Source organism: Capra hircus, chromosome 6 (assembly GCF_001704415.2).
Source record: "Capra hircus breed San Clemente chromosome 6, ASM170441v1, whole genome shotgun sequence".
NCBI classification, from domain to species: domain Eukaryota; kingdom Metazoa; phylum Chordata; class Mammalia; order Artiodactyla; family Bovidae; genus Capra; species Capra hircus.
Window position 1 is genome coordinate 30,819,228 of NC_030813.1, and position 26,584 is coordinate 30,845,811.

General features: G+C 38.3%; 1 protein-coding gene across 1 annotated transcript; it reads left to right on the plus strand.

The window, feature by feature from the left end:
* Positions 345 to 26,322, plus strand: HPGDS (hematopoietic prostaglandin D synthase). Its single transcript, XM_018049305.1, has 6 exons — positions 345 to 516; positions 9,973 to 10,114; positions 14,940 to 15,032; positions 16,432 to 16,541; positions 21,433 to 21,531; positions 25,413 to 26,322. The coding sequence occupies exons 2-6, from the start codon at positions 9,982 to 9,984 to the stop codon at positions 25,575 to 25,577; spliced, it is 600 nt and encodes a 199-aa protein (XP_017904794.1). The 5' UTR covers positions 345 to 516; positions 9,973 to 9,981; the 3' UTR covers positions 25,578 to 26,322.

Genomic DNA, 26,584 nt, shown 5'->3' on the forward strand with positions numbered 1-26,584 from the left:
CTGTGATGAGTAGATGAAGGGTGAGGTTGTTTGGGGAGGGTTCTGGGGAGGAGGTGGTCAGCCAAGGACTAGTGGAGGACTTACCAAGGAAAGCTAGTGAGGTAAGGAGCAAGTTGTGTATATATCTGTAAAGAGGGTTTACTCTCTCTCAAATTTTCTTTTTCTCTTCAGACCTATGATTCTTTTTCTTATTAAAAAAAAAGTCTTAAAAATAAATGAACATGTAGCAATAGACACCTATCACTGACTTTACTAACTGTATGCAAATAACTCGGGCTATTTATACAAGAGAGCCTATAAAATGCCAAGAATAACTGGAAGTCTCTATACTTTTAGGCGGGCACATTTCATCTAACAAATGAAGGAAGAGACTTAGATGGAAGTAAGTCACTTCTCTCATTGGCTTGTGACCGATGATCTTGATCACTGTGGCTTGATCTTACTCATCATATAAACCCAAATGCAATCATACAAGAGCATAGGAGATACTAGAAACTCCACAGAGACACAGCCCAAGTAAGTGATATGACTGAACTGTACCGAGATTAGAAATGCTATAATCTTCACTCTCCATTTTAGGCTTAATTATTGTCATATTCTATACGTGTCTGTCTTATGCCCTGTTTTTAGATTGAACTGTAAAATTGTTAATTCTTTATTTGTAAGCAACAATCCATCAAAATTACTCTCCAAATTCTATCCCATTTTCAAATAATCTGTTTAAATCTTTAAAGTGCTTAACAAAATATTTGAATCTTAGCCTCCTTTGCCGGAGAGTTGAATTTGGATGTTGTCATTTTTCTAGCAGAGACACTAGAATTTTTGAGACTCTGTTTCACTGTACTCTTACAGCAATATACAGATTAGAATAAAGACTTAGTTAAAATTGAATGGGTTTATAAAGATAGTTTGTATTTTCAATGACTGCATGAAAATTGCTTCTGGGATTAAACATTTCTGTATTTTGTTGTCATTTGGCTGAAATGTATCAGTGTTACATAAAGTAAAAAAGAGCTACAAACCTAGGAGAAAGAAAGGAAATACCCAGTATAGAATTTTTCAAAAGCACTACTATTTTCTATGTAAAGTATTTAATTTCTAAACAAGTTTAGCAAATATCAAAAGCTGTATTTTCTTTGCACTTAATGGCTATATTCATATGAGTTTTTATGTGGATAACTAATACCTATCCAGGGTATTAGTTAGTCATCCACCCCTGTGTTCTTTAAGAATCTTTATATCTTATTTTTAAAAAAGAAGCTGAAGTAAGCTTTTTGTTTATCTGCCGAATCAGGAACTTCTCATGACTTGGTGCGGAGTGGGAGAAAAGTAGCAGTTAGTTTCTAGGTGTACAGGAGACCCTTAAGGATGATCAAACGTTTTCCTTCTTGTTTCTAAATCATTTCAGGAAATAAATGCAGCTTCCCCTAACACAGAATGACTATGACAGGGCTCAGAGATGAAGCTAACAGGAAATAAGTGACCAGCATGACACTGGAATTTGCACAGGCCCATTAAATCATATTCAAGTCTATAATACACCTGGGTGTTATTTCTATGTATCATGTGAAGTCAGGGTCTAATTAGGTGTATCTTTCCTCTTTTGTCTCCCAAACATTTTAGCTTACTCCTGTTATGAAGCCCACTGTACTATCCTGTCTGTCATATATCTGAGGTTCTGTCTCCAGACTCTATGCATCTCCCTGTATCTAGTCCTGAACAAACATCACATTACCGTAATTACATGGCTTTTTATATGTCTTGCTATCTGGTAGGTCAAGTTCTCTCCTCTATTCTCTTAAATTTTAGGGGACTATTTTAGTCCTTTGCATTTCCATTTGAAGTTTAGGATCAGGTTTACCTCTAGAGTCTCTTGGATTTTGAATATGGGTAATCATTTGATTGCAAAGAAGGACAATTTTGTCTCTTCCTTTCCACTCCTTACCTATGTTTCAAGCAGGTTCCTCCAACCTCCCATCCTGTGTAGAGGATTTTATTCCCTTTTATTCTGAAAACTATCCTGGGGGCTTTCCCAGTGGTAAATGGTAAAGAATCTGCCTGCAATGCAGGAGACCTGGGTTCGATCCCTTGAGGGGAAGATCCCCTGGAGGAGAGCATGGCAATCCACTCCAGTATTCTTGCCTGGAGAATTCCATGGATAGAGGAGTCTGGCTGGCTACAGTCCATGGGGTCACAAAGAGTTGGACACGACTGAATGACTAGTCATTCACTTTTTCTTTCTGAAAAAAGCTAAGGTCTAGGCTGCCCAGTGCTGCCAGCAGAATTCCAGATCCTGCTCACTGCATTTCATTTCTGTTCATTTGGTCTAGGCAAAGTTTCTCTCTCTTGATTCTAACTTTGTATCTTCTTTTTATATAACTTTCACTTTTTATGTCCCTGTAGCAGAGTAGGTTTTACCAAAGAACACGATCTCGAGGATTTGAGGCCAGTTGAATCACACAAAGCCGGACTCTTCCCCACTGCTAGGGGGAACCATCCCTCTCTCTTAACTATTCTCACCCTCCTCCTTTTTCTTTTTTTTTTTTCAGTAAATACCATGCACTGAGCACTGTATTGGTGGTACTTTTATTGTTCAGTACCCAAGTCACGTCCAACTCTTTGCAATCCCATGTAGCACACCTGGCACACCTGGCTTCCCTGTCCCTCACCATCTCCCAGAGTTTGCCCAAGTTCTTGTCCATGGAATCGGTGACACCATCCAACCGTCTCATTCTCTGTCACCCTCTTCTTCTCCTGCCCTCAATCTTTCCCAGCATCAGGGTCTTTCTCAATGAGTTAGCTGTTCACAGCAGGTGGCCAAACAAAGTGTTGGAGTTCAACTTCAGCATCAATAATTCCAATGAGTATTCAGGGGTGATTTAAGATTAACTGGTTTGATCTCGTTGGTACTTTACACACAGTATTTTCATCACCATCTTACAGGTAAGGAAAGTAAAGCCAGAAACACTAACTTGCCAAAGGGCATTCAGATAGTAAGTGGTTGGCTCACTAAACAACCATTCACTCCCTTCCATCACCTTCTCTACCCTGAACTTGATCCTCACGGCATCCCTTGGTGGGGGTGGGGGAAGGGATGTGTTTTAAGTTCATCCTTTTAGTTCATTATCCTTATGAAATAAAGGCTTTAGCAAAGTGAGATTATTGTTACAGGTCAGCTCAGTTCAGTCGCTCAGTCATGTCCGACTCTTTGCGACCCCATAATCACAGCATGCCAGGCCTCCATGTCCATCACCAACACCCGGAGTTCACTCAGACTTACGACCATCGAGTCAGAGATGCCATCCAGCCATCTCATCCTCGGTCGTCCCCTTCTCCTCCTGCCCACAATCCCTGCCAGCATCAGAGTCTTTCCCAATGAGTCAACTCTTCACATCAGGTGTCCAAAGTATTGGAGTTTCAGCTTTAGCATCATTCCTTCCAAAGAACACCCAGGGCTGATCTCCTTCAGAATGGACTGGTTGGATCTCCTTGAAGTCCAAGGGACTCTCAAGAGTCTTCTCCAACACCACAGTTCAAAAGCATCAATTCTTCAGTGCTCAGCTTTCTTCACAGTCCAACTCTCACATCCATACATGCCCACTGGAAAAACCATAGCCTTGACTAGACGGACCTTTGTTGGCAAAGTAATGTCTCTGCTTCTCAATATGCTATCTAGGTTGGTCATAACTTTTCTTCCAAGGAGTAAGTGTCTTTTAATTTCATGGCTGCAATCACCATCTGCAGTGATTTTGGAGCCCCCAAAAATAAAGTTTGACACTGGTTCCACTGTTTCCCCATCTATTTCCCATGAAGTGATGGGACTGGATGCCATGATCTTTGTTTTCTGAATGTTGAGCTTTAAGCCAACTTTTTCACTCTCCTCTTTCACTTTCATCAAGAGGCTTTTTAGCTCCTCTTCACTTTCTGCCATAAGGGTGGTGTCATCTGCATATCTGAGGTTATTGATATTTCTCTCAGCAATCTTGATTCCAGCTTGTGGTTCTTCCAGTCCAGCGTTTCTCATGATGTGCTCTGCATAGAAGTTAAATAAGCAGGGTGACAATATACAGCCTTGATGTACTCCTTTTCCTATTTGGAACCAGTCTGTTGTTCCCTGTCCAGTTCTAACTGTTGCTTCCTGACCTTCATACAGATTTCTCAAGAGGCAGGTCAGGTGCTCTGGTATTCCCATCTCTTTCAGAATCTTCCACGGTTTCTTGTGATCCACACAAAGGCTTTGGCATAGTCAACAAAGCAGAAATAGATGTTTTTCTGGAACTCTCTTGCTTTTTCGATGATCCAGCGGCTGTTGGCAATTTGATCTCTGGTTCCTCTGTCTTTTCTAAAACCAGCTTGAACATCTGGAAGTTCATGGTTCTTGTATTGCTGAAGCCTGGCTTGGAGAATTCTGAGCATTACTTTACTAGCATGTGAGATGAGTGCAATTGTGCAGTAGTTTGAGCATTCTTTGGCATTGCCTTTCTTTGGGATTGGAATGAAAAGTGACCTTTTCCAGTCCTGTGCCACTGCTGAGTTTTCCAAATTTGCTGGCATATTGAGTGCAGCACTTTCACAGCATCATCTTTCAGGATTTGAAACAGCTCCACTGGAATTCCATCACTTCCACTAGCTTTGTTCGTAGTGATGCTTTCTAAGGCCCACTTGACTTCACATTCCAGGATGTCTGGCTCTAGATGAGTAATCATACCATCGTGATTATCTTGGTCATGAAGATCTTTTTTGTACAGTTCTTCTGTGTATTCTTGCCACCTCTTCTTAATATCTTCTGCTTCTGTTAGGTCCAGACCATTTCTGTCCTTTATCGAGCCCATCTTTGCATGAAATGTTCCCTTGGTACCTCTAATTTTCTTGAAGGGATCTCTAGTCTTTCCCATTCTGTTCTTTTCCACTATTTCTTTGCATTGATCACTGAAGAAGGCTTTCTTATCTCTTCTTGCTATTCTTTGGAACTCTGCATTCAGATGCTTATATCTTTCCTTTTCTCCTTTGCTTTTCGCCTCTCTTCTTTTCACAGCTATTTGTAAGGCCTCTCCAGACAGCCATTTTGGTTTTTTGCATTTCTTTTCCATGGGGATGGTTTTGATCCCTGTCTCCTGTACAATGTCACGAACCTCATTCCATAGTTCATCAGGCACTCTATGTATCAGATCTAGGCCCTTAAATCTATTTCTCACTTTCACAGTATAATCATAAGGGATTTGATTTAGGTCATATCTGAATGGTCTAGCAGTTTTCCCTACTTTCTTCAATTTCAGTCTGATTTTGGTAATAAGGAGTTCATGATCTGAGCCACAGTCAGCTCCTGGTCTTGTTTTTGCTGACTGTATAGAGCTTCTCCATCTTTGGCTGCAAAGAATATAATCAATCTGATTTCGGTGTTGACCATCTGGTGATGTCCATGTGTAGAGTCTTCTCTTGTGTTGTTGGAAGATGGTGTTTGCTATGACCAGTGCATTTTCTTGGCAAAACTCTATTAGTCTTTGCCCTGCTTCATTCCGCATTCCAAGGTCAAATTTGCGTGTTACTCCAGGTGTTCTTGACTTTCTACTTTTGCATTCCATTCCCCTATAATGAAAAGGACATCTTTTTTGGGTGTTAGTTCTAAAAGGTCTTTCATGTCTTCCTAGAACTGTTCAACTTCAGCTTCTTCAGTGTTACTGGTTGGGGCATAGACTTGGATTACTGTGATATTGAATGGTTTGCCTTGGAAACGAAGAGAGATCATTCTGTCAGTTTTTAGATTGCATCCAAGTACTGCATTTCAGACTCTTTTGTTGACCATGATGGCTACTCCATTTCTTCTAAGGGATTCTTGCCCACAGTAGTAGATATAATGGTCATCTGAGTTAAATTCACCCATTCCAGTCTATTTTAGTTCACTGAATCCTCGAATGTCACCGTTCACTCTTGCCATCTCTTGTTTGACCACTTCCGATTTGCCTTGATTCATGGACCTGACATTCCAGGTTCCTATGTAATATTGCTCTTTACAGCATCGGATCTTGCTTCTATCACCAGTCACATCCACAACTGGGTATTGTTTTCGCTTTGGCTCCATCCCTTCATTCTTTCTGGAGTTATTTCTCCACTGATCTCCAGTAGCATATTGGGCACTTACTGACCTGGGGAGTTCCTCTTTCAGTATGCTACCATTTTGCCTTTTCTTACTGTTCATGGGGTTCTCAAGGCAAGAATACTGAAGTGGTTTGCCATTCCCTTCTCCAGTGGACCACATTCTATCAGACCTCTCCACCATGACCCGCCCATCTTGGGTGGCCCCACAGGCATGGCTTAGTTTCATTGAGTTAGACAAGGCTGTGGTCCTAGTGTGATTAATTTGACTAGTTTTCTCTGAGTATGGTTTCAGTGTGTCTGCCCTCTGATGCCCTCTTGCAACACCTACCGTCTCACTTGGGTTTCTTGTACTTTAGACGTGGGTTATCTCTTCACGGCTGCTCCAGCAAAGCACAGCCACTGCTCCTTACCTTGGGCGATGGGTATCTCCTCATTGCCACCCCTCCTGACCTTGAACGTGGAGTAGCTCCTTTAGGCCCTTCTACACCCGCGCAGCCACCACCCCTTGGACGTGGGGTAGCTCCTCCTGGCCGCCGCCCTGGCCTTGGACACGGGGTATCTCTTCTCGCATATCAACAGTATATTGTTACAGATATACTGTTAAATGCTATCAGGGAAAAAATATGTTCTTCTATTTTAGATTTTAGTGTAAATTTCCTTATGTTTTCATTGGCCATGAAAACATTTACTTGGAATTCCTTTTGATAGTTTTTCTGCAAAAGCTTATAAGATATAGAAAGGATTTTTAGAGTCAGTGTATGCTTCCAACAGTTTTTATCTTTAGTACTTACTGGTTTTCTGTTGTAAAATGTGCACATATATCTTAAAAAATAAAAGTCTTCAAGTTTGGAGTTTTATAACTGTAAAAATTAAGAAACCAGACTTTTGCTTGGTAGAAAATATAACTATGCAAGTAACTACAGAAATGTGATGTTAAAGTAAAGCTTCATTAATGAGTTATGACTGTTGAAAGCATGTTCTTGAAAGCAAGATAAGCATTTGTCAGATGTCCATGGGCCTGTGCCAAATTTTAGATGTAAAGATATATTTGCAGAGAAATATAGACAGCTACCAATTCATGCTAGGAATTTTTAAATGTCTTTACTTGAATTAAATACAATGTAAAATAGTTTGATTTTGCAGAATTAACAACCTCCTCATTTTCATGTAGAATTATGTGGTATTTGACCAAATGAGTAAAGATTATATTTAATTTAAAATGTTGATCCCATGGACAAATATGAGTCTATATTCACAGATAATGTTTATAAGAAGTTCATAATTTCCTCAGGAGCACTGACCAATAGCATAAAAATCAATTAAATAGCAGGAAATTGTCAGAGAATGTTTAATGTTTAGGATTCCTGTGTGCTGTTTCCTATCTCTCTTGAGCCCTCTGTTCCTTATCAGCTCCTGTCAGGAGGAGAGGAGTGGCAAGCCACTCCCAGGACTGAGATCATAGAAACTGGATGCTTGCATAGGATTTCCTAAATTAGCCTTTGCATATGGAGAAAGGGATTATTTATGACCCTCTTTTGATATGGATTGCCTTTTGGCCTTATGGCCTCTATTGCTCCTTATTTCCTTGGTAACTTGTAAAACCTGGTCTTTTGATCTTTATCTGAAGAAGCTACCTTGTAATACAGTATATATAGTCACACAGAAGTCAATAAAGCACCCTTGTTCCGCCAGACTTGGGTCCCCGTGTCCTTCTATTTCTGGCTAATTCCCTGGAGGGCAGAAGCTGGCTGCGTAACCCAGGGAATATTAGCCTCTTTCCTTCTTTCACTTTCTTATCCTTGACTCTGGATCACCAGCTTCTGGTCCAATTAAAGGACCCCAACAAGAAATGCTTTTCAAATAAAACCTCCAATTAAGAACAACACTTCCACTCTAAGAGCTATTTTTGGTTTTTTTTGAGATTTTAAACAAATAGACGAAGGAATCCTAACAATTACATTTTGTATCCTGCATAAAAGTGGACCCTTTATTTCAATTATGTAAAATTTTTTTCAGAAGGATATGTATTACTTCACACTTCTATCCACTATTTTTTTTGTTCTCATATATTTTCCACTATTTCTGAGCTCAATATTTCCAAGAAACTTGGAAAACAACCTCACTGTTCTGATGGGCACTTCATTTAGTGCCCCAAATGTGGATATCCTATATGCATATTTCATCCCAAAGGAATCTGGGGCTGTAAACCTTGGAATTTTCATTAGTTTACTCTAGTGAATTCTTTAGGGAACATTCCCTCACATGCTGATGTGTGGTATGTGCCACATTTCACCTGGGTGGGGACTCGACTAGCTAATGGAGGTGGACAGGACACGACTGTTAGGGTGACTCTGTCTCTTACAAGGAGTGCCACCTCCACAGCACCAAGGTATGAAAAAACCTGGGCCTAGAGAAATAGATATGCTAGGAATTGCCATCACTGTTTCCTGGATCCAGAGGGCGTCTAGAAAAACAATCAGACAGTTGTTCCCCATCAGCATCCCCACAGATAGACACTTGAGATCACATGCACTCAAGACATGAGCTAGACAATCTAGATTTTTATGATTTATGTTTTATCTTTTATGTGAAGTTATTTCAGATGGCACTTTGCATTCCAAATTCAGCCAACTTTTTATCTAATATTCCATTCATATCTCTGAAAGACTTCCTTAGTAGAGAATAAACTCTTTAAGCTCAGTACTTTAAATAAATAAATGCTATTTATTATTTTTACTTAATTAAATTTTTGTGTGCTGTAGTCATGGTGTTTATTCTTGAGTAGAATGAATTCAAAGCTATTAACAGCTAAAACTTCAGTGACTAGCTTTGTGCTAAACGCTTTACATGTGTTACTGCATTAAATCTCCAAATCTATATTAGTATCTCTATTTGTAAAAAGTGGACTTTGAAATTTGGAGATACTACTATGTTAACTCACCCAAAGGCACACAGAAAATGAGTGGAAGAATGGAACTTCAAATGAAAATGTGTTTCAGTTGCCTAATCATTATAAGATTGCAATACATTCTACTATTAGTGGTTAAAATTACTAAATGTTTATAGCTAATAGAAATGAAATTGTACAAATCACAAAAAACTCACAAAATTACGACGACCTCCATTTAACCAATATAGCCTGTTTTAGCAAACTTCCTGAAATATTAGAAACATTTGTGTCTTTCTTCTTAGCTCCCCTGCAGAGGGAATAAAGAAATATGCTCACCATCATCCCATCCCAACAGAAGTCCCCAATATGGGGTCTGTTTGTATGTCGAAGCAACACAATAGAACTCAGCAGCATGGATGCAGTAAGAGAAGAGAGCAGTATTTCCCCTAGTCTTCCCTTCCTTCAGGAAAAAGCAACGGGTGGGGGTGGGGGAATGGAATCACAGCATGACAAATTGACATGCTGGTTTACATGCCTCTTGCACGTACCCTGCCCTTGCAATCCTTACCCAGCTGTCCCCACAAACTCAGCTGTGTCACCAAAGCAAACAACAAAGCAGATGTCAAACACCATTCATTACAAGTGTCTAAAGGCAGAAGAAAAAAAATCCTAAAATGCAAAGTTTTTAACTCCATTCTCCAAAGTTGGATGTATAGGTACTCTCTGATATCTTTTTATAAATAAAACCTGGATTTGGTTATTTCACTGAAATGTTCCAGCTAGTTCTTAAAGAGTCAGGATCTTATTTCTATCAAATCTTCCCCATATGTTATTAAGATAATGATTTATAATTCTGGTTTTGAAATATCCTCTAATGTCTCCGGTTATCTCAGACAATGCCATTAATTTTTCAAAAAGTCCTTCAAGAAAAATGTTGAAACATCTCTAGAGCTGTTAAAATAATTCCTCTATTTCACTCTTTCCAGAATCACACCATGCCAAACTACAAACTCATTTATTTTAATATGAGGGGGAGAGCAGAAATTATTCGTTATATATTTGCCTATTTGGACATAAAATATGAAGACCACAGAATAGACCAAGCTGATTGGCCTGAAATCAAGTCAAGTAAGTAGCATAAACATTGTTGATGGAAATGTATGAAGAGGAAATGTTTCTAGAACCTTTTGTCTCTTCTCGGGGGAAAAGAAAATACAAAGGTTTTTAGAGCTTATGTAGCTTTACATTAAGAAACAGCAGTTCAGGCAAGTTAAATAAATGCTATGTGACCCAGACATTTCCTACTTGTGGTAAAAAAACACACTTGACAGAGGGAGCATATCAAAATAACTGAACATAAAGCTCTATCAGAAGAGCTGAAATGGAGGAATACAGAAGTTAAAATTTTGACCATTGGAATTGACTGGGCTTGCTCAGCTATCAATAGCATTTGGACAATGGATCAGATAAGCTGCTTTAACAGAAAACCAAATGGCTTAAATAACAAGGACATAAATTGTATCATATAACTGAAAATCCAGAAGGCCAGGTTTCCAAGGATGGCTTTATTCAGTTTCCCCCCTCACTGTGTTGGCTGAATCAAGAAGCTGGTAGCAATATATTTGCTGAAATTCCAGCCTGGCAGTGTTGAGCAGCAATTTTGAGAGGTTATAGGAGAAAACTTAACACTGCTCCCTTAAGTGTTCCCAGAAGGAAGAAAAGCTTTCCCAGGAGACCTCAGCAAACCTCTCATGTCTCACTGGCTCAGGCTGGTCCATGTGCCCATTTCTGAACCAATCACTGGCAAAGGGGGTAGGAAGAACCTTAGAACTATCGAGTCCATCTCTGAAGTAGGGGATGGAAACCGTTTTCATCTCTGAAGATGTCAAGATAGTGTAGAAAGAAAACAACTTAAAAAAATATACCATCCTCAGAGAAAAGAGAAGATACTCTATACAATCTAAAAGGAGTGCTCAGAGACAAAATTTTCTTCAGCTAATGTCGATACAAACAGACAAATAAAATGATGAAAAATAAGTAAATCCTCCAGAAAACAAAATAGGGAAAAAATGAAAAATAAGAGAAAAAAGATAAGGACAGTTGAGAATCAGTCAGTTCAAGAGGTGCAACATTTCCATGAAATTCTGGGAAGGAAGAACAGAAAGTAGAGGGGAGGAAAACTTTAAAAAAAAACTTCCTTATACAAAACTGAAATTATCTCCATATGGCTTTCACATATTGGTCTTGGAATTACCATTTTAATAAGGGAAGAACAAATTTTTTTTTTTCTCTCACATCCAATTATTTGAAGAAATTTAGAATCTTTAAAATATCATAGAGAAAAAGCCATTGCTGTGTAGTCAATGAAAATGCTCTGAAGATAAAAGAGTCTTTGGCTGAATCCAGAACTGAGTCCCTAGGTAACTCACGCACGTGTATCTCTATTTAGATATCGACTCTTTGGAACCTCCTTGATTGTTTCTCTGATCATTGTGAAATTAAGTCTAACCTTCCCTGCCTTGACTTTAGACACTGATTCCTATAGACTGAGATATGCAATCACATGTAGGTTCAAGGGACAGTTGTCTCCTCTTCCTGAAGAGGAGATTTATTTATTTATTTCCCCTGGCTTAGGTTTCTCAACACCCAAGTAGAACAGGCCCCTGCTAGACTCTGCTATTTTACGTGTGGCACCTATGGGGAAACACAATGTTCCAGGCATAAGAACAGCACACAGTAGACTGGGACCATCACTCCTGGCACAAGTTGAGACATTTTTCTAAGACATTTTACCAAGATCACAGTAGCTATTTTGGCAGCTATAGCATACTGAGGCTTTACGTTCAGCATCACTAAATCTCTTAAAGCTTTTTGACAGGTGTTCCTGTTAAGTTACAACTCCAACACTCTGAAATTATTTTTTTCTGGAACCAAATAAAGGACTTCGTATTTGTCTTCTTAAATTTCTTCTTGTTAGATGCAGCCCTGTATTCCAACTGTTGGCAATCATCCCAAGCTTGGCTCAAAGGCTTCCAGTAGCTGAATGCTTACCATCTCATAAGAAAACACATTCCACTGTTAACAGTTCCAACGGTAAAATCATTATTCTTGATCTTGAGTTAAAAATCTGCCCTTTAAAAATTTCTTTTTGGAAAAACAATTTTTTTTTTGGTTCTGGTTTTGCATTTTAGAGATGGTTAGAATATGTAAGATTTTTCTTTCCATTTGATAGTTGTGCCATATTGGAGATGGCTTTTATGTTCCACTTAGTTTGTTCTGCCTCCTTCAGTGAACAGTGTGAAGTTCTTCAGCCAATCTTCATATAATGTGATTTTCAGACTCCTTTCTAACTTGGATACTATCCTCTGGGTTTGCTCTGAGTTTTAATATCTTTCTCAAAACATGGCTCTTAGAACTAAAAACAGCTGAGCAAGAGTTCCAACTGACCTCAGTTTGGATCTCACCTTTACCAGGTGTGTGATCTGGGCTTTTTATATAACTTTTCCTCATTTATAAAATGAGATGGTAGTTAATACCTACTTCATAGAGCTGTTGTAAGTACCTGAAGACCTAATGGGCATGTTCAATATTTAGTACAATGACTAGCACGAGGGAAGCAACCCCCAAAATGCTAGGCATGTTATTTACTCTTCATCACACAGTATGCTTCACTAAGGCATCACAACTTGTGTCAGCTTTATTTGGGACTTTGTTTTGCTCACTGAGTCTCTCAAACACCTAGAACAGTAAGAGGCATGCTTACTTAGGTGAGTATTCAAAGAGGTTTTTCTTCTCGGTGTGAACTATAGTTCATCTTGCACTATTCAGTGCGTATGGAAGACACTTGAAGGCTGATGCTAGCAGTTGAATTAGGGTCATGGGATTATAAGTGGCACTTTATTCTTTTCCCTCGTTCCAAAATAATTTTATGTCCAAACCTAAGGTGGCTCAGTGGTGAACAATCCAGCTGCAATACAGGAGATGATGGTTCAATCCCTGGGTCGAGAAGATCCCCTGCAGGAGGAAATGGCATCCCACTGCCAGTATTCTTGCCATGGACAGAGCAACCTGGCAGGCTACAGTCCCTAGGGTTGTAGAATCAGACATGACTGAAGCAACTGAGCAAGCAAGGCACAGGTAGGGAAAATCGTGATTAATTCATATGGCAGAGTGCATGCTGTTCAAAAGATGGTGTTTAGTTTGATTTAGAAAGGTTTAAAAAGGTATTATCAGGGACCTCCCTGGCAGTCCAGTGGTTAAGACTTGGCGCTTCCGTGGCAGGGGATACAGATGTGATCCCTGGTTGGTGAACTAAGATTCCCCCAGGCTGCACGGTGCAGACAAGCAGGGAAAAACAGAAGTAAAAAAAAGAAAAAAGGAAAGGTATCATCAAATTAAAAAAAAAAGTGGTTTACAAACATTATATACATTATGATTCTATATTTATATGTATGCATGTGTGCTTAGCTGCTCAGTCATTTCCGACTCTGCAACACACTAACTGCAGCCTGCCAGTCTCCTCTGTCCATGGAATTTTCCAGGCAAGAATACTGGAGTGGGTTGCCATTTCCTACTCCAATTTACATGTATATGGGAAAGCAATTAAAATATTAAAATGGTTATAATTATGTGGTAGAATTTGTATTTATCTTCAACTTAGAATGTTTCTGTAATAAAGAATAAAAATTACTTTCTGACAAAAATATAATGGGTTTCGATAAGAAAACAAAGTAGGATTTACAGAGAAATATTAAAACACCTTCTCTGAGTCTGTTGTATATTTGTACAAATATGCTTGTTGCCTTACTATATACTTCAAAGTCCCTCATCAGAATCAGCGTTTGGCTAAATTCCTTACCATAACTCAATTATCAAAACTCCATATTCCTCAGACTATGGTTTTAAAGAATAATTTATATAATCTCAGAAGACTGAAAAATTAATGAGACTTTTAAAGAGAAGTTTTTAAAAAAAGTTACACAGTAAGTATGTGAGATAGTATATCTAAGCATTGATGTAAACCTGGATTTTAGACCCAGTTCTGTCACTAATTCTGTAGCAGTTCTTCTAACAACTCATTTTCCCCCTTCTAAAAAAAATTTGAAGTACAGTTGCCATACAATATAAGTTGCAGATGTACAATATAGTGATTCACAATTTTTAAATGTTATAGTCCATTTATGGTTGTTATAAAATATTGGCTATATTCCCCACGTTGTACAATATATCCTTGTAGCTCATCTTATACATAATACTTTGTCCTTCTTACTTCTCCACCCCTATATTGCCTGTCCCCTTTCCTTTCTCCACTGGTAACCATTTGTTTGTCCTCTGTATCTGTGAGCCAGCTTGTTTTTCTAACAAGTTTTTTTTTTTTTTAAACTTGTGAAATGTAAAGATTCCACTAGAGCAGCAGCCCCCAACCAGGGACTAGATTTTGGCACCAGGGACTAGATTTGGAAGATAATTTTTCTATAGACCAAGGTGGGGGTGGTGATGGTTTTGGGGTGCTTCGCGTGCATTACATTTATTGTGCACTTTACTTCTGTTATTATTACATCAGCTCAGGTCGCCAGGATTAGATCCCAGAGGCTGGGGACCCCTGCACTAGATAGGCTCCCTGGTAGCTCAGAGGGTAAAGAATTTGCCCGCAATGTAGGAGACCTGGGTTTGATCCCTGGGTTGGGACAATCCCGTGGAGAAGGAAATGCAACCCACTCTAGTATTCTTGCCTAGAGAATTCCATGGACAGAGGAGCCTGGCACCGGGCTCAGTCCATGGGGTCCCAAAGAGTAGGGCATGACTGAGTAACTGACAATATCCCTTACAGTATAAATATTCACGAATTCTGCAATGTTACTCTCACGCTTTGTTTCCACAATTATCAGTAAAACAAAAGTATTATGACTTGATTTTGTTCTGGAAGTTGATTATTTGCTTATTTTATTTTAAGCTCTTCCATTTGGCAAAATCCCCATTTTGGAAGTTGATGGACTTAACCTTCACCAGAGTCTAGCAATAGCAAGATACTTGACCAGAAACACAGGTAATATATTCTTTAAGGTTCTTGATAACTGAAAAAATGCATGGCATATATTTACTATTCATTTAGCAGCTCTATTACTGAATGAGATTAAACTATACAGTGCAAGGGATAACGGAATTAAATGCCAAGTTAGTATAAATATACCATCTCTATCAGTTTAATTTTCCCTGAGTTCCCTAGACAATTAATTTTATCTTATATTGCCCAGTCTCTCCTGCCCCACACCTCTTTGTTCTCAATCCCTTCTTGGAATATAGCTGAAAAATTAGACAGATGTATCTGAACCCAAACTTTTGCTAGCGTGCATATCATAATGACCACACCTATTTCCACCAACAGTGTAGGAGGGTTCCCTTTTCTCCATAACCTTGCCAACATTTGTTATTCATGTTCTTTTTGATGACAGCCATCCTAACAGGAGTGACGTGATACCTCATCATGGTTTTGACTTGCATTTCCCTGATGCTTAGTGACGCTGAGCATCTTCTCATGTGCCTGTTGGTCATCTGCATTTCGTCTTTGGAAAAATGTCTATTCAGTTCTTCTGCCCATTCTTTAATTGCATTGCCTTTTTGATGTTGAATTGTATGAACTGTTTATATATGTTGGGTACTTAACCCCTTATAGATCATATCATTTGAAAATATTTTCTCCCATTCAGTGGGTTCTTTTCATTTTGTTAATGTTTCCTTTGCAGAAATGCAACCAATTCAGCATGCTTCTACACAGAAGCATTTTAAATTGACACCAATGAGAATATATTTAGGAAGACCAATGATTCCTTAGCAAAATGTTGATCAAATGGCAGGAAAAAAAAAAACAACCACCAAACTATCTCTATTATTTTAAACTTACAGTTTCTAGAAAGCAAACACATGCTCTTGACAAAAAATTATCTGTACAAGTAGCAGTTATTCTTTCTACAAGATAAATGATAATATATGTATAGGTTGTTTATTGCAGTATTGCTTGTACTAGCAAAAGACTGGAAACAAACCTAATCAGTTGAGGCTAGTTAAGTAAATAGTGGCACTTCCACATAATCCTATGTACCTGAAAAAAGGGCAAGGATGCCCTTAAAGAACTTGTAGGAAAAACTAGGATATATGGGGAGAGGTGCATGTTGAGTGGGATACGTATTCTTATTTTCATTAAGAAACAACAGAAAAATATAAGATAAATGAATGAAAATGGTTACCAATATGATAGGTAGGTAGGGAACAAAATGAAGTGAATGGGAGCAGAGGTGGAAGTTACTTTTCACTGGATACTGTTTTACTGTATACTGTTCAGAATTTTTGAACCATATGAATATGCTGCCTTTTACAAAAAAGCTTTACAATGGTCAATTAAATTGAGTATATTCTTGGGCATAAAATGTCCTCTCTCTATTCCATAGATTTGGCTGGAAAAACAGAACTTGAACAATGTCAAGTGGATGCAATTGTGGACACACTGGATGATTTCATGTCTCGTTTTCCTTGGGCAGAGAAAAGACAAGATATAAAAGTAATGTGATCAGTTTGCTATTAATCATATCCATCTGCCAAATGTTATTTTAGGTGCTTTTAAAAGTTCCTTTTTATCAAAATAAAACATACCTCTAGTTTTAAAATATCAAGTTATAGTAAAAAGTTTAAAACAAAGTACTACAGTGATTCCCGCCCTACCTCTTTGTATTAACCCTTCCTCAGGTGCAGCCCTCATTTTAACACTTTTAGCTCTTTCTTTAGGATTTAGACATCTCCATATAGGATATGTAAATATGGCTTTCTCTGAGTCACAAATTTTAGATAGTTTTGTTAGACTTATGAGACTAATGACCATCTATCTCCTTCACAGTCATTCTGATTCCCTTCTCCCAAACTCCTAATATTAAAATTTTGTGGTGAAATCGAGTCATTACATTAGAATGCCTATGAAATTAGTGTGCAGAACTGTGCACTGTGGTATACTTTGATGATATTTCCTTTCTCACTTTCCTCAAAGGAGTAATTGCCTTTTTTCATTTGCTTCTTTTTCACTTTTATTGCTGAACCTTCCCACACTACCCAATAGCCTGCCAATAATGTATTCCACAAAGTCAATGATATCAGATAATCTGTTGTTTCCATTATTTCCTTGGAGATATCCAGCCAGAGATTGCCATTCTCCTTTGTAGAGCTGTCTAGGTTTTTGCACAGCTTTTACCATTGGACTTCCCTTCACTGCCATCCCAGGAATATCTTTCTCTTGAGCTGGAGTCCTGTTTCCTGGATGCTTTCTTCTGTTTTTATTTATTCCTTTGTTTACTTGAGGCACATCCCCAGTATTCATATCTTTTATCATCAAGGCTTCTTCATTTTAAATATTGGAAATTGTTATCCTCATTTTCCAGATGAAGAAATGGAGGTTCAAGTAGAAGTGTAAATAACTTGCCTAAGGTTATTTAGCTGTTAAGTGGTACATGTAGAATTCAAATCCCAGACACTGTGGCTCAGACTCCACATTCTTAACCACTGAGTGTAATGTCACAGGGCCAGCAGTCATTCAAATCAGCTGTGCAGGAGTATTTATTATGTATATGTATTATGTATATATTATGTATATGTTTATTATGTATATGTTATAGCTTAAGTGAAGTAAAAGGGTTAGTCGCTCAGCTGTGACCATTTGTGACCCCATGGACTGTAGCCCGCCAGTCTCCTTTGTCCACGGAATTCGCCAAGGCAAGGATACTGGAGTGGGTAGCCATTCCCTTCTCCAGGGGATCTTCCCCACCCAGGGATAAAACCCATGTCTCCTGCAATGCAGGCAGATTCTTTACCATCTGAGCCACCAAAGAAAAGCTACAGCACAGAACAAATGGCAGTCTTATCAGTTTACTTAAGCATATTTACTTGGAGAAGGAAATGGCAACCCGCTCGAGTATTCTTGCCTGGACAATCCCATGGACAGAGGAGCCTGGTGGGCTACAATCCATGGGGTCACAAGAGTCGGACACGACTTGGCAACTAAACCACCACCACCATCATTTATTCTAAATACCATTTGTTTGATTAGGACCCTCTGATTTAAACAGAGATATTTGGAACATAAAAGTATTCACATTTGCTGGTTCCTTGATATAAATATAAGGCGTGTGGGGGAGACACCCACACATGTATATATGTACACACATACTTGATTAACCAGAGCAAAGTCTTAAATAAAAGCTCAGCTTTGATGATAGAAACACATTTGGGCTCTGGAGTCAGACTGCCAGACTTGAACCCTGATTCTCTTTTCACCAGCTGTCACTTAACTCCCTATAAATTTTCATAGTCAATGTCTATAAAGTAGGGATAGCATACAATCTACTTTAAAGTATTAGTCACTCAGTCACGTCCGACTCTTTGCAACCCTGTGAACTGTAGCCCACCAGGCTCCTCCATCCATGGGATTCTCCAGGCAAGAATACTGGAGTGGGTTGCCATTTGCTTCGCCAGGGGATCTTCCTAACCCAGAGACTGAACCCGGGTCTCCCACATTGCAGGCAAACGCTTTACCCTTTGAGACACCAGGGAAGCCCACTTGAAGTATGTTGGGAGGATTAAATAGTAGAATAAGTATCCATGGCTAGGTGGAAAGTGTTTACTAAATATTAGTTATTAATAGTAGTATTATACACTTCAGTGCTCATCATTTTTCCTTTTGTCAGACATGACATCTACGTTTCACATATCCTTATAAATGTAGAAACAAGCAGATATATAATCCTCATTTCAGAAAAAAAAGTATTTAAAGGTTTTTGTCCCGTGTTGGCTTGCTTTTCTCTATTTTTCTACTTTGTACCTTTCTGTGATTGAGGCTCCTTAACAGAAGCAATCTCCCAACAGAAAATGCCTTTGAACATTTATGATGAGAGTAACTTTACCTTTGTGTTAGAATAACAATGCTTTTACATACTACCTACCCCAAAACAAAATAAAACCCAACATTCACAGGACATAATCCAAGTTTATGAATAAATCATATGAAGGGACAATGTGTTGCAGAATTATTGCAAATAGCCAGGCTATCGGATTATCTGATTAGAAAGTAGGACCTGACCAGAATACAACGAAAAACAACACAGTTCTTCCGTATCTTGTCACTTAGTCTCTCTGTAGTGGTTGCATTGCTGCCACCTTGTGGTCAGGTAAAATTTTCAAAGATGAAAAAGTCAAGATAGTGAAAATAGTCCTCTTACTATATGTGCTTAAAACAAAATCTATCAAATTTATTTAATTATCAATGTATCAGTGATAAAAATTCCATTTCTAATTTAAAATTTAAGAAAGTTAAACTTACAGGCAAAATTTGTCTCTGAGCATTGGTCACATTGAAAATCCTTGAATCTATCAACTAGAATTTCTGTGCTTATACAATGCATTTGTTTCAGTTTTCTCATCTGAAGAACAAGGCAGGGGTTTGTGGGTGGGGGATGAAGGGTAAGCAGGACTGAAGGAACATCAGTGGCCCATTTCCAATACTAAATGATTTTGGTTAAGTGTGGATTTTAAAATGGTTCTTTGGAGAAATATACAAACCTCCTTAAATCCTGTAAAGGTTGTTTGATAGAAAACTATTGCAATAACTTTTCAGTGTGCACAAATCTACTGCCTTATAACTCCGGAGAAGGAGGTAGGAAATTTCTGAATCCATGAAATATAAGAATGGCTATTGAGGGTTTATCAGAAAATATATTTTAAAAAGGATGTATAATAACATTTTGGGGCTTCCCTGGTGGCTCACATGGTAAAGAAGCTGCCTGCAATGTGGGAGACCTGGGTTTGATCCCTGGGTGGTGAAGATCCCCTGAAGGAGGGCATGGCAACCCACCCCAGGTATTCTTGCCTGGAGGATCCCCATGGACAGAGGTGCCTGGTGGGCTATAGTCCATGGGCTCACAAAGAGTTGGATACGACTGCATGACTAAGCACAGCACATAAAAACACTTTATCTTCTTTAGGTTATTCTGGTGAATATTTAAAATGACTCAAAACACAAATGGTTATGCTGTTTAGCAATCTACATTTCATTAGACTGAGATGATTCTCACCAGACAATAAGAGAACCTAGGCTAAAGGAGAAGTCAAGAGTGAAGAGATAAGATTATCATCTGGCACTGCATATGCAAAGCACTGGTGCCTCTTACACTGTGGAAATGCACAGCAGGAAAAGTAGAATTACCCAAGTGAGCACACAGGCGTTTTTGGAAAGCTGTACAGCATCTACATCCTGTTCCATTGAACTCCCTCCTGTTTCCAGCTATTCTAGGACAGCCAAGCTGGCTATTGCCTCCCCAACTGATGCTGAGCTAAGCTAAGTTGTGGGAAATGTCAAGTTTCTGGGCCTACTGCCTCTCAGCTCACAAATTTTGTATAAGGGGCTAAAGGACTCCCACTATTTTTAGAACCATGAATATATTTACCATAAAGAGAGAACCATATATACAAAGGTGGTACAGAGCCACAGAAAGCATATAAAATCAAAATAATGACAAGCTTCCCAACCTTCTGTTTGTGATATGTGACAAACATATGTAAAGGTGTAATGAAGCTTTTATAAACTGTATTCCTCAATATAAGGCATTATCTTATAATAATAACCTGTACTACCTAGCTAAGTCATAATAGTAACTCAGTGAATCGATGAAGGAGTTATCCACTATCTGACATTAATAAAGGCTGAATTTTATTATGGTCATTTATGAATATTGATGATATATGCATATTTTATAGTATTTCTGAGTTAGTTTATATTTCATATCCACAATACAAACCAGCCCAGCTTTCATAAACAAATAAACAATTCTTACCAAGAAAGACACCATGAATAAATTATTTGTTCTTCAGAGATTTAAGTAAAAACAAAGATAATTATTTAAGTGGGTATATTTGTTCAGTTTTTTCCCCAAGAATATTATTTGCTTTGTAATAATATCTTACATATTATATCAAAAGGGGACACATTAATGATGGATTTTATAGATAATATTCAAGGCAGAGGATCTCACTCTAAGGTACAATGTTAAGTCAAAGAGAGGAAAGTCATAAAGGCCCCAAAGCATACTACTTCTGTTAAGTATAAGACTGCCAAACTGGAGGAATCTAGCCCCAGAAAATAAAGTTAATTTCTTTACCTTTAGTTACACTAGTTAACTTTAAAGGGAGTGAGCCCAAAAAGGTGGGGGGATTTTAGAAATGTAAAAACATAATGGAATAATTTTCACTAACAAAAATCAGGATTAAAAACTATGAAAAGATTTTACTGATGAATGATTTAGTCATGATAAATGAAAAAGACTATAAGAACTGATGACAAAAATGTGATCTATTTCCTCTTCAACTCTTTTTCTTCCTATTATCCTTAGAGTGATCTTTGCTCTCTCCCCTAGAATCAGATATTTAAGGAGCTACTTACCTGTGATGCACCTCCTCTTCTGCAAAGTTTGGACACATACTTAGGGGAAAACGAGTGGTTTATTGGTGACTCTGTGAGTATGTTTTATATCTTAAAAAATGCATGTACCTATACATGGATAAATCAAAAACTATAAAAATGTATTGAAAAAAGTGTTACCCATAGGGAAGAAGTAGGTTAGAGAAGTAGGAAGTAGGTTAGAGGGACAAAAGCTAGACTTCTTTGAATAAACCTTTCTTGGTGATGTTAACTTTGGGAGAACATACTAAAGTATATAACAATTAAGAAAAACATTTTAAAAAGCTATCACTGACAAACTAGAGCAAAGTGAAACAAATGAACTTGTGTCAAATTGGTGAATAGAGTATGTGGAGAAATACCTCTGTACTCTTATCACTAAAAAACTATTTTAAGAAACATCATCAGTGGTAAAACACAGTGATTTGACTATACACATCTCATTAGGAATATTTTCTCAGGGCAAACAATATTAATCATACACCAGTTTCAGTTCACAATGTACTTTATTTCAGGGTAAAGAAAAAACCATTGTGTGTCTTTTTCTTGAAAAAATGACCAACTTACTTGTCCTGGGCAACCCTAGGACCCAGATCCTTGTCTCCAAATTCTAAAAGTAACTAGTTTCTTGGAGAAACAGCTCATTCTCAGTTTGGGACAGGAAATGTAAAACATGAGCTGGGAATACTTTGTTATACCAGAACCAAATTAATTATTAAAAAAAAAAACAACCTCAAATTGGAGTTGTGTCAAGGACCTAGCAGTCAACTTGTAGACACTCTCACTGGCCAAAGATGAGCAAAACTGTCAAACACAAAACCTTTATAATAAAGCGCTGAATGTCTCATGTAAGTATTGAACACTGTAGTAAAAGTGAAAAACAGAATGGTTGTTAAGTAAATCGGTTGTTTACCCTCCTGATCACATGGTTCACTGCCACGGCCCAGCATCACAGGAGAGTTCTAGGCAGCCTATCACTAGCCTGGGAAAATATCAAAATTCAAAGTGTGGTTTCTAAAGAATATGTATCATTTTTGCACCATGGTATAGTCAAAAAATTGTAAAGCTGAACCACTGTTAAGCCAGAGACAGACTGTCTATATTTAGAAAACTGAAACCCAAAAAGTGTGTGTGTGTCTGTGGGGTTGGGGGGGGGTGTTGAATAAAGCATTTATCTTGCCATTCTTATGCCAATTAAACCTCAAGATAAAAAAAAAAAAAGACAGGACGAAGTTTGTCTTCATAAATGCTTTTAGTTAATAAGTAAGGAGAGATTAAAATAAACCACCGCTATCTTCCAGCCCATGATGAATCAATGGATCTAAGCACTGATTATCAACAACTGTTAATATCACAAAAGGGAGAGAATGAGATATTATGGGCCAGCTAATAGAGGAGCACACCGTCACCTATGAAGTAGTCTTGCCAAGAAAAAGTTCAAATCTAAATCTGACTGAGAAGCTGTGTTAGGTTGGGGCGGCTGCCTTCAACGAGACACCATTCTAGGAGAGAAGATACTGCTTTCTGTCACACTTTGGGACTTACTCTCGTCACTACCTGCTGAGTCCTGAGGAGACAGAGAAGCAAACTTGCCATGTCTTTTGTTCCTTTCTCTGCCCTATTGACTGAACAATTTCGAATGGCTTAAAATATTTTTTCTTCTGCTTTTTATTAAAATTTCTTTGTAATCTAGACTCCTTTTCTCAGCACTTTCTCCCTTCCTCCCTTCCTCTGGTGTTTTGCTTTTCCCTTAGATACAAGTCATACTCCTGCCTGAAAGCCTTTATACTCACTCTTCCTTCTACCTGAAATGTTTAATTCCCAAATCAGTGCACGTTTGGATCTTTTTATTATTCAAGCCTTAGCTTAAACGCCACCTCTTAAAGGACTTCTCTCTGTATCCTCCTGAGAACCTCTCTCATCACTCTGTCTTCAACCACCCTTATCACTTCACGTGGATTTTGTTTTCTGTTTCTTAACTGAAGTACAGTTGATGTGCAACATTATATGTTACTGGTATATAACATAGTGATTCACAGTTTAAAACTTACACTCTATTTATAATTATTACATAATATTGGTTATATTTCCTGTGTTGTACAATATTTCTTTATAGCTTATTTTATACATAATGGTCTGTATGTCTTAATACCCTCTCCAGTATGTAGGAGTAGGAGTAGGGAACACTTTCTACCAGTGTCCATGTGGTAGAAAGCTCCCATATACGGCTGCTGCCAGCTTCTCTGTTTCTAGCATGAACACAGAGAACAAGCATGAGCCACAACTTCCCTCTTGCCTCTCTGGAAGACTTTTCAAGACCGGTAGATAGATCTGGCCCAGGCGCCTATCAATGTGCTGAGTTTGCCCTGGATCCTGGTGTGAGATCGTGTGCTCCCTTTGTTTCCCCCAGTTGTTTGAAAATTTCCAAAATCAAACCCTGCTGGTCTTCAAAGCCAAATACTCTGGGGTCTTGTCTTCCTGCTACAGGACCCCTGGGCTAGGGGCCCTGACTTGGGGCTCAGAAGTCACTCCAGTGGGAGAGCCTCTGCAGCATGTTTATTCTGTAATTTGTCAACTGTCCCCAGCAGGATAAGGGACTGGATTAATTATATTATGAATCTGCCCCTCTTACCTGTCTCACTGTAGTTCCTTCTTTATGCGTTTAGCTGTAGATCTTTTCTGGTAGATTCTGGTCTTTTTCGTCGATGGTTGTTCTGCAGACACTTGTGATTTTTGGTGTGCTTGTAAGAGAAGGTGAGATGAGGGAGGCGAGCTCTCTACTCCACAATCTTGGCCAATCCCCTGCACCACACTTTCCATGTTTGATTGTCTTCCTGCTTCTAAAGTGAGAACTTCATCAGAGAAGGGTCTTGCACCACATCTTGCTCTCTAATCAATCCCAGCACTTAACCTGTACAGGGCACATAGTAGGTACTTCATAAATATTTGCTGACTGAATTCTGAATCCTCTAACCAATAAACTGTCCTATTAATGTTGACAGATGTTTATTGAGCAAGTTCATAAAACACTAGCAATCTGCATTATTAAATCCCACACAAAAGCAAAACTAAGAACAGTCTATATTTAAACTTTGCTCTTTGACTGACATTTATATGGAGCCAAAGTAACATCATCCAGATTAGTTTCTAGTCATAAAGGAACAAAACAAGTGTACAAATTAAAAACAAACAAACAAAAAAGGTATACAAGAGTAGGACTAGGCTGTCATTATCCTGTTGTACAGTGGCCAGTTATAGTAATGGTCAGACATATGTCTTCTGATGTGATCCAATATAATGTTATGTTAGCCATTTAAAGTATTTAATTTAAAGTGTTTAATTTAAAGCCATGTACTCTCTAGAGATAACTTGTACTCTATTCCTTTTTACTCTGCCATATAAAGGAACAAGGTAAAGATGAAATAATTATAAAAATCCTGAAGGCAGGACATTGTGCAGAACTAGTGTGGAATCTTCAATAATTCAATGATATGGAATAAAAAAGGGGAGGTACTGTTCTTAATTGAGAGTTAAAGGATATAACCAAGTGAAACGCATGGTCCCAGAATGGATACTGGTTTGTCCTATAAAAGACATTTGAGAAACAAATGGAAAAGCATTGATAGGGTATTAGATAACATAAAAATGTATTGTCACAGAAAGGTGGAGATTGAATCAAGTTACAAAAGAGTATGTACTGTAATATCTCATTTTAGTAAAAATACACACATATGCATAGAAAAACCACCTTATACCAAAGTGTTAATATGAGTAACCTCTGGGCTTGGGAGTATGGTGTTATCTATAATTTTCTATCACATACACATTCTGCTTTTGTAATTACAGACTATTCTGAATTTAAAAAAACAATGTTTTTTTTACATTAAGAAATTAGGCCTTTTATATTCCAATGAAAATTTGTTTCCTTTAAACTAGGTAACTTGGGCAGACTTCTACTGGGAAATTTGCAGTACCACACTTTTGGTCTTTAAACCTGATTTGTTGGACATCCACCCCAGGCTGGTGACATTACGGAAGAAAGTCCAAAGCATTCCTGCCATCGCTGACTGGATACTGCGAAGGCCCCAGACCAAACTCTAGGTAATGCTGGTCGCCTCCAACCTTTACTCTTCTTCACAGCATCACTCTCACCAGATAAGAAGTTACATTGACACGCTGCATCATGCGCATACACCATCCCCTCAGCTCCGCCAACACCGTCACTTCTGCCATATCCTGCTTATTAAAAGAAACAAGAGGAGGAAAGGGGATTTAAAAAAAAAAAGACTTTTTTCCAGTATCTTTTTTTCTCCAGAGGAGCTTCACATTACCTATAACCAGGTAAAACAGTCTACAATGCAGGCAGGCCATGCTTTGCACTAGTTCTGACATGCATGAATTTCAGTCACAGTGGTTTAGTCACGTATTTTCCAAAAAAAGAAATGGTCTGGATTTCAGTTTCCATGCTGTATTCCTGAGTAACTGTATAAAGCACACATTTTGCTGCTCACGCTTCAGTCCACAAGTCACTATGTAAATAACAGACGAGCAATCGTGCCACTTTTTTCACAGTCTGTTGCTGACTGGCCACTGCACACCTGTCATTTATGCACAGACAGCAAAGCGTGTTGTTGTGCTGCCTGCTTGTTTCTCAGTGATAAACCCACTTGACATTTTACAAAAATGGATAACTGAAAAAAGGAACTCACCCACAGCAAAGGAAACCATTAACAAATGAAAAGACAACCCTCAGGAGAAAATACTTACAAATGAAGTGACAGATAAGGGATTAAATCTTCAAAATATACAAAAAGGTCATGCAACTCTGTCAAAAAAACTGACAACTTAATCAAAAAATGGGCAAAATATCTAGAGACATTTCTCCAAAGAAAACATGAAATGGCCAAGAAACACATGAAAAGATGCTCACTGTCACTAATTATCAGAGAAATGCAAATCAAAGCTGTTGCTTCAATGAGGTATCACCTCACAGTAGTCAAAATGGCCGTCACCAAAAAGCAAGTCTATAAATAATAAATACTGGAAAGGGTATGGAGAAAAGAGAACCCTCTTACACTGTTGGTGGGGATGTAAACTGTTATAATCAC

What these genes read in the sequence shown, in the direction of transcription:
- HPGDS (XM_018049305.1), top strand. Translation starts at nt 9,982, where the DNA reads ATGCCAAACTACAAACTCATTTATTTTAATATGAGGGGGAGAGCAGAA. An exon ending in TTGGCCTGAAATCAAGTCAA is followed by an intron (nt 10,115 to 14,939) that starts GTAAGTAGCATA and finishes TTTTATTTTAAG; the next exon opens with CTCTTCCATTTGGCAAAATC. An exon ending in AGAAAAGACAAGATATAAAA is followed by an intron (nt 16,542 to 21,432) that starts GTAATGTGATCA and finishes TCTCTCCCCTAG; the next exon opens with AATCAGATATTTAAGGAGCT.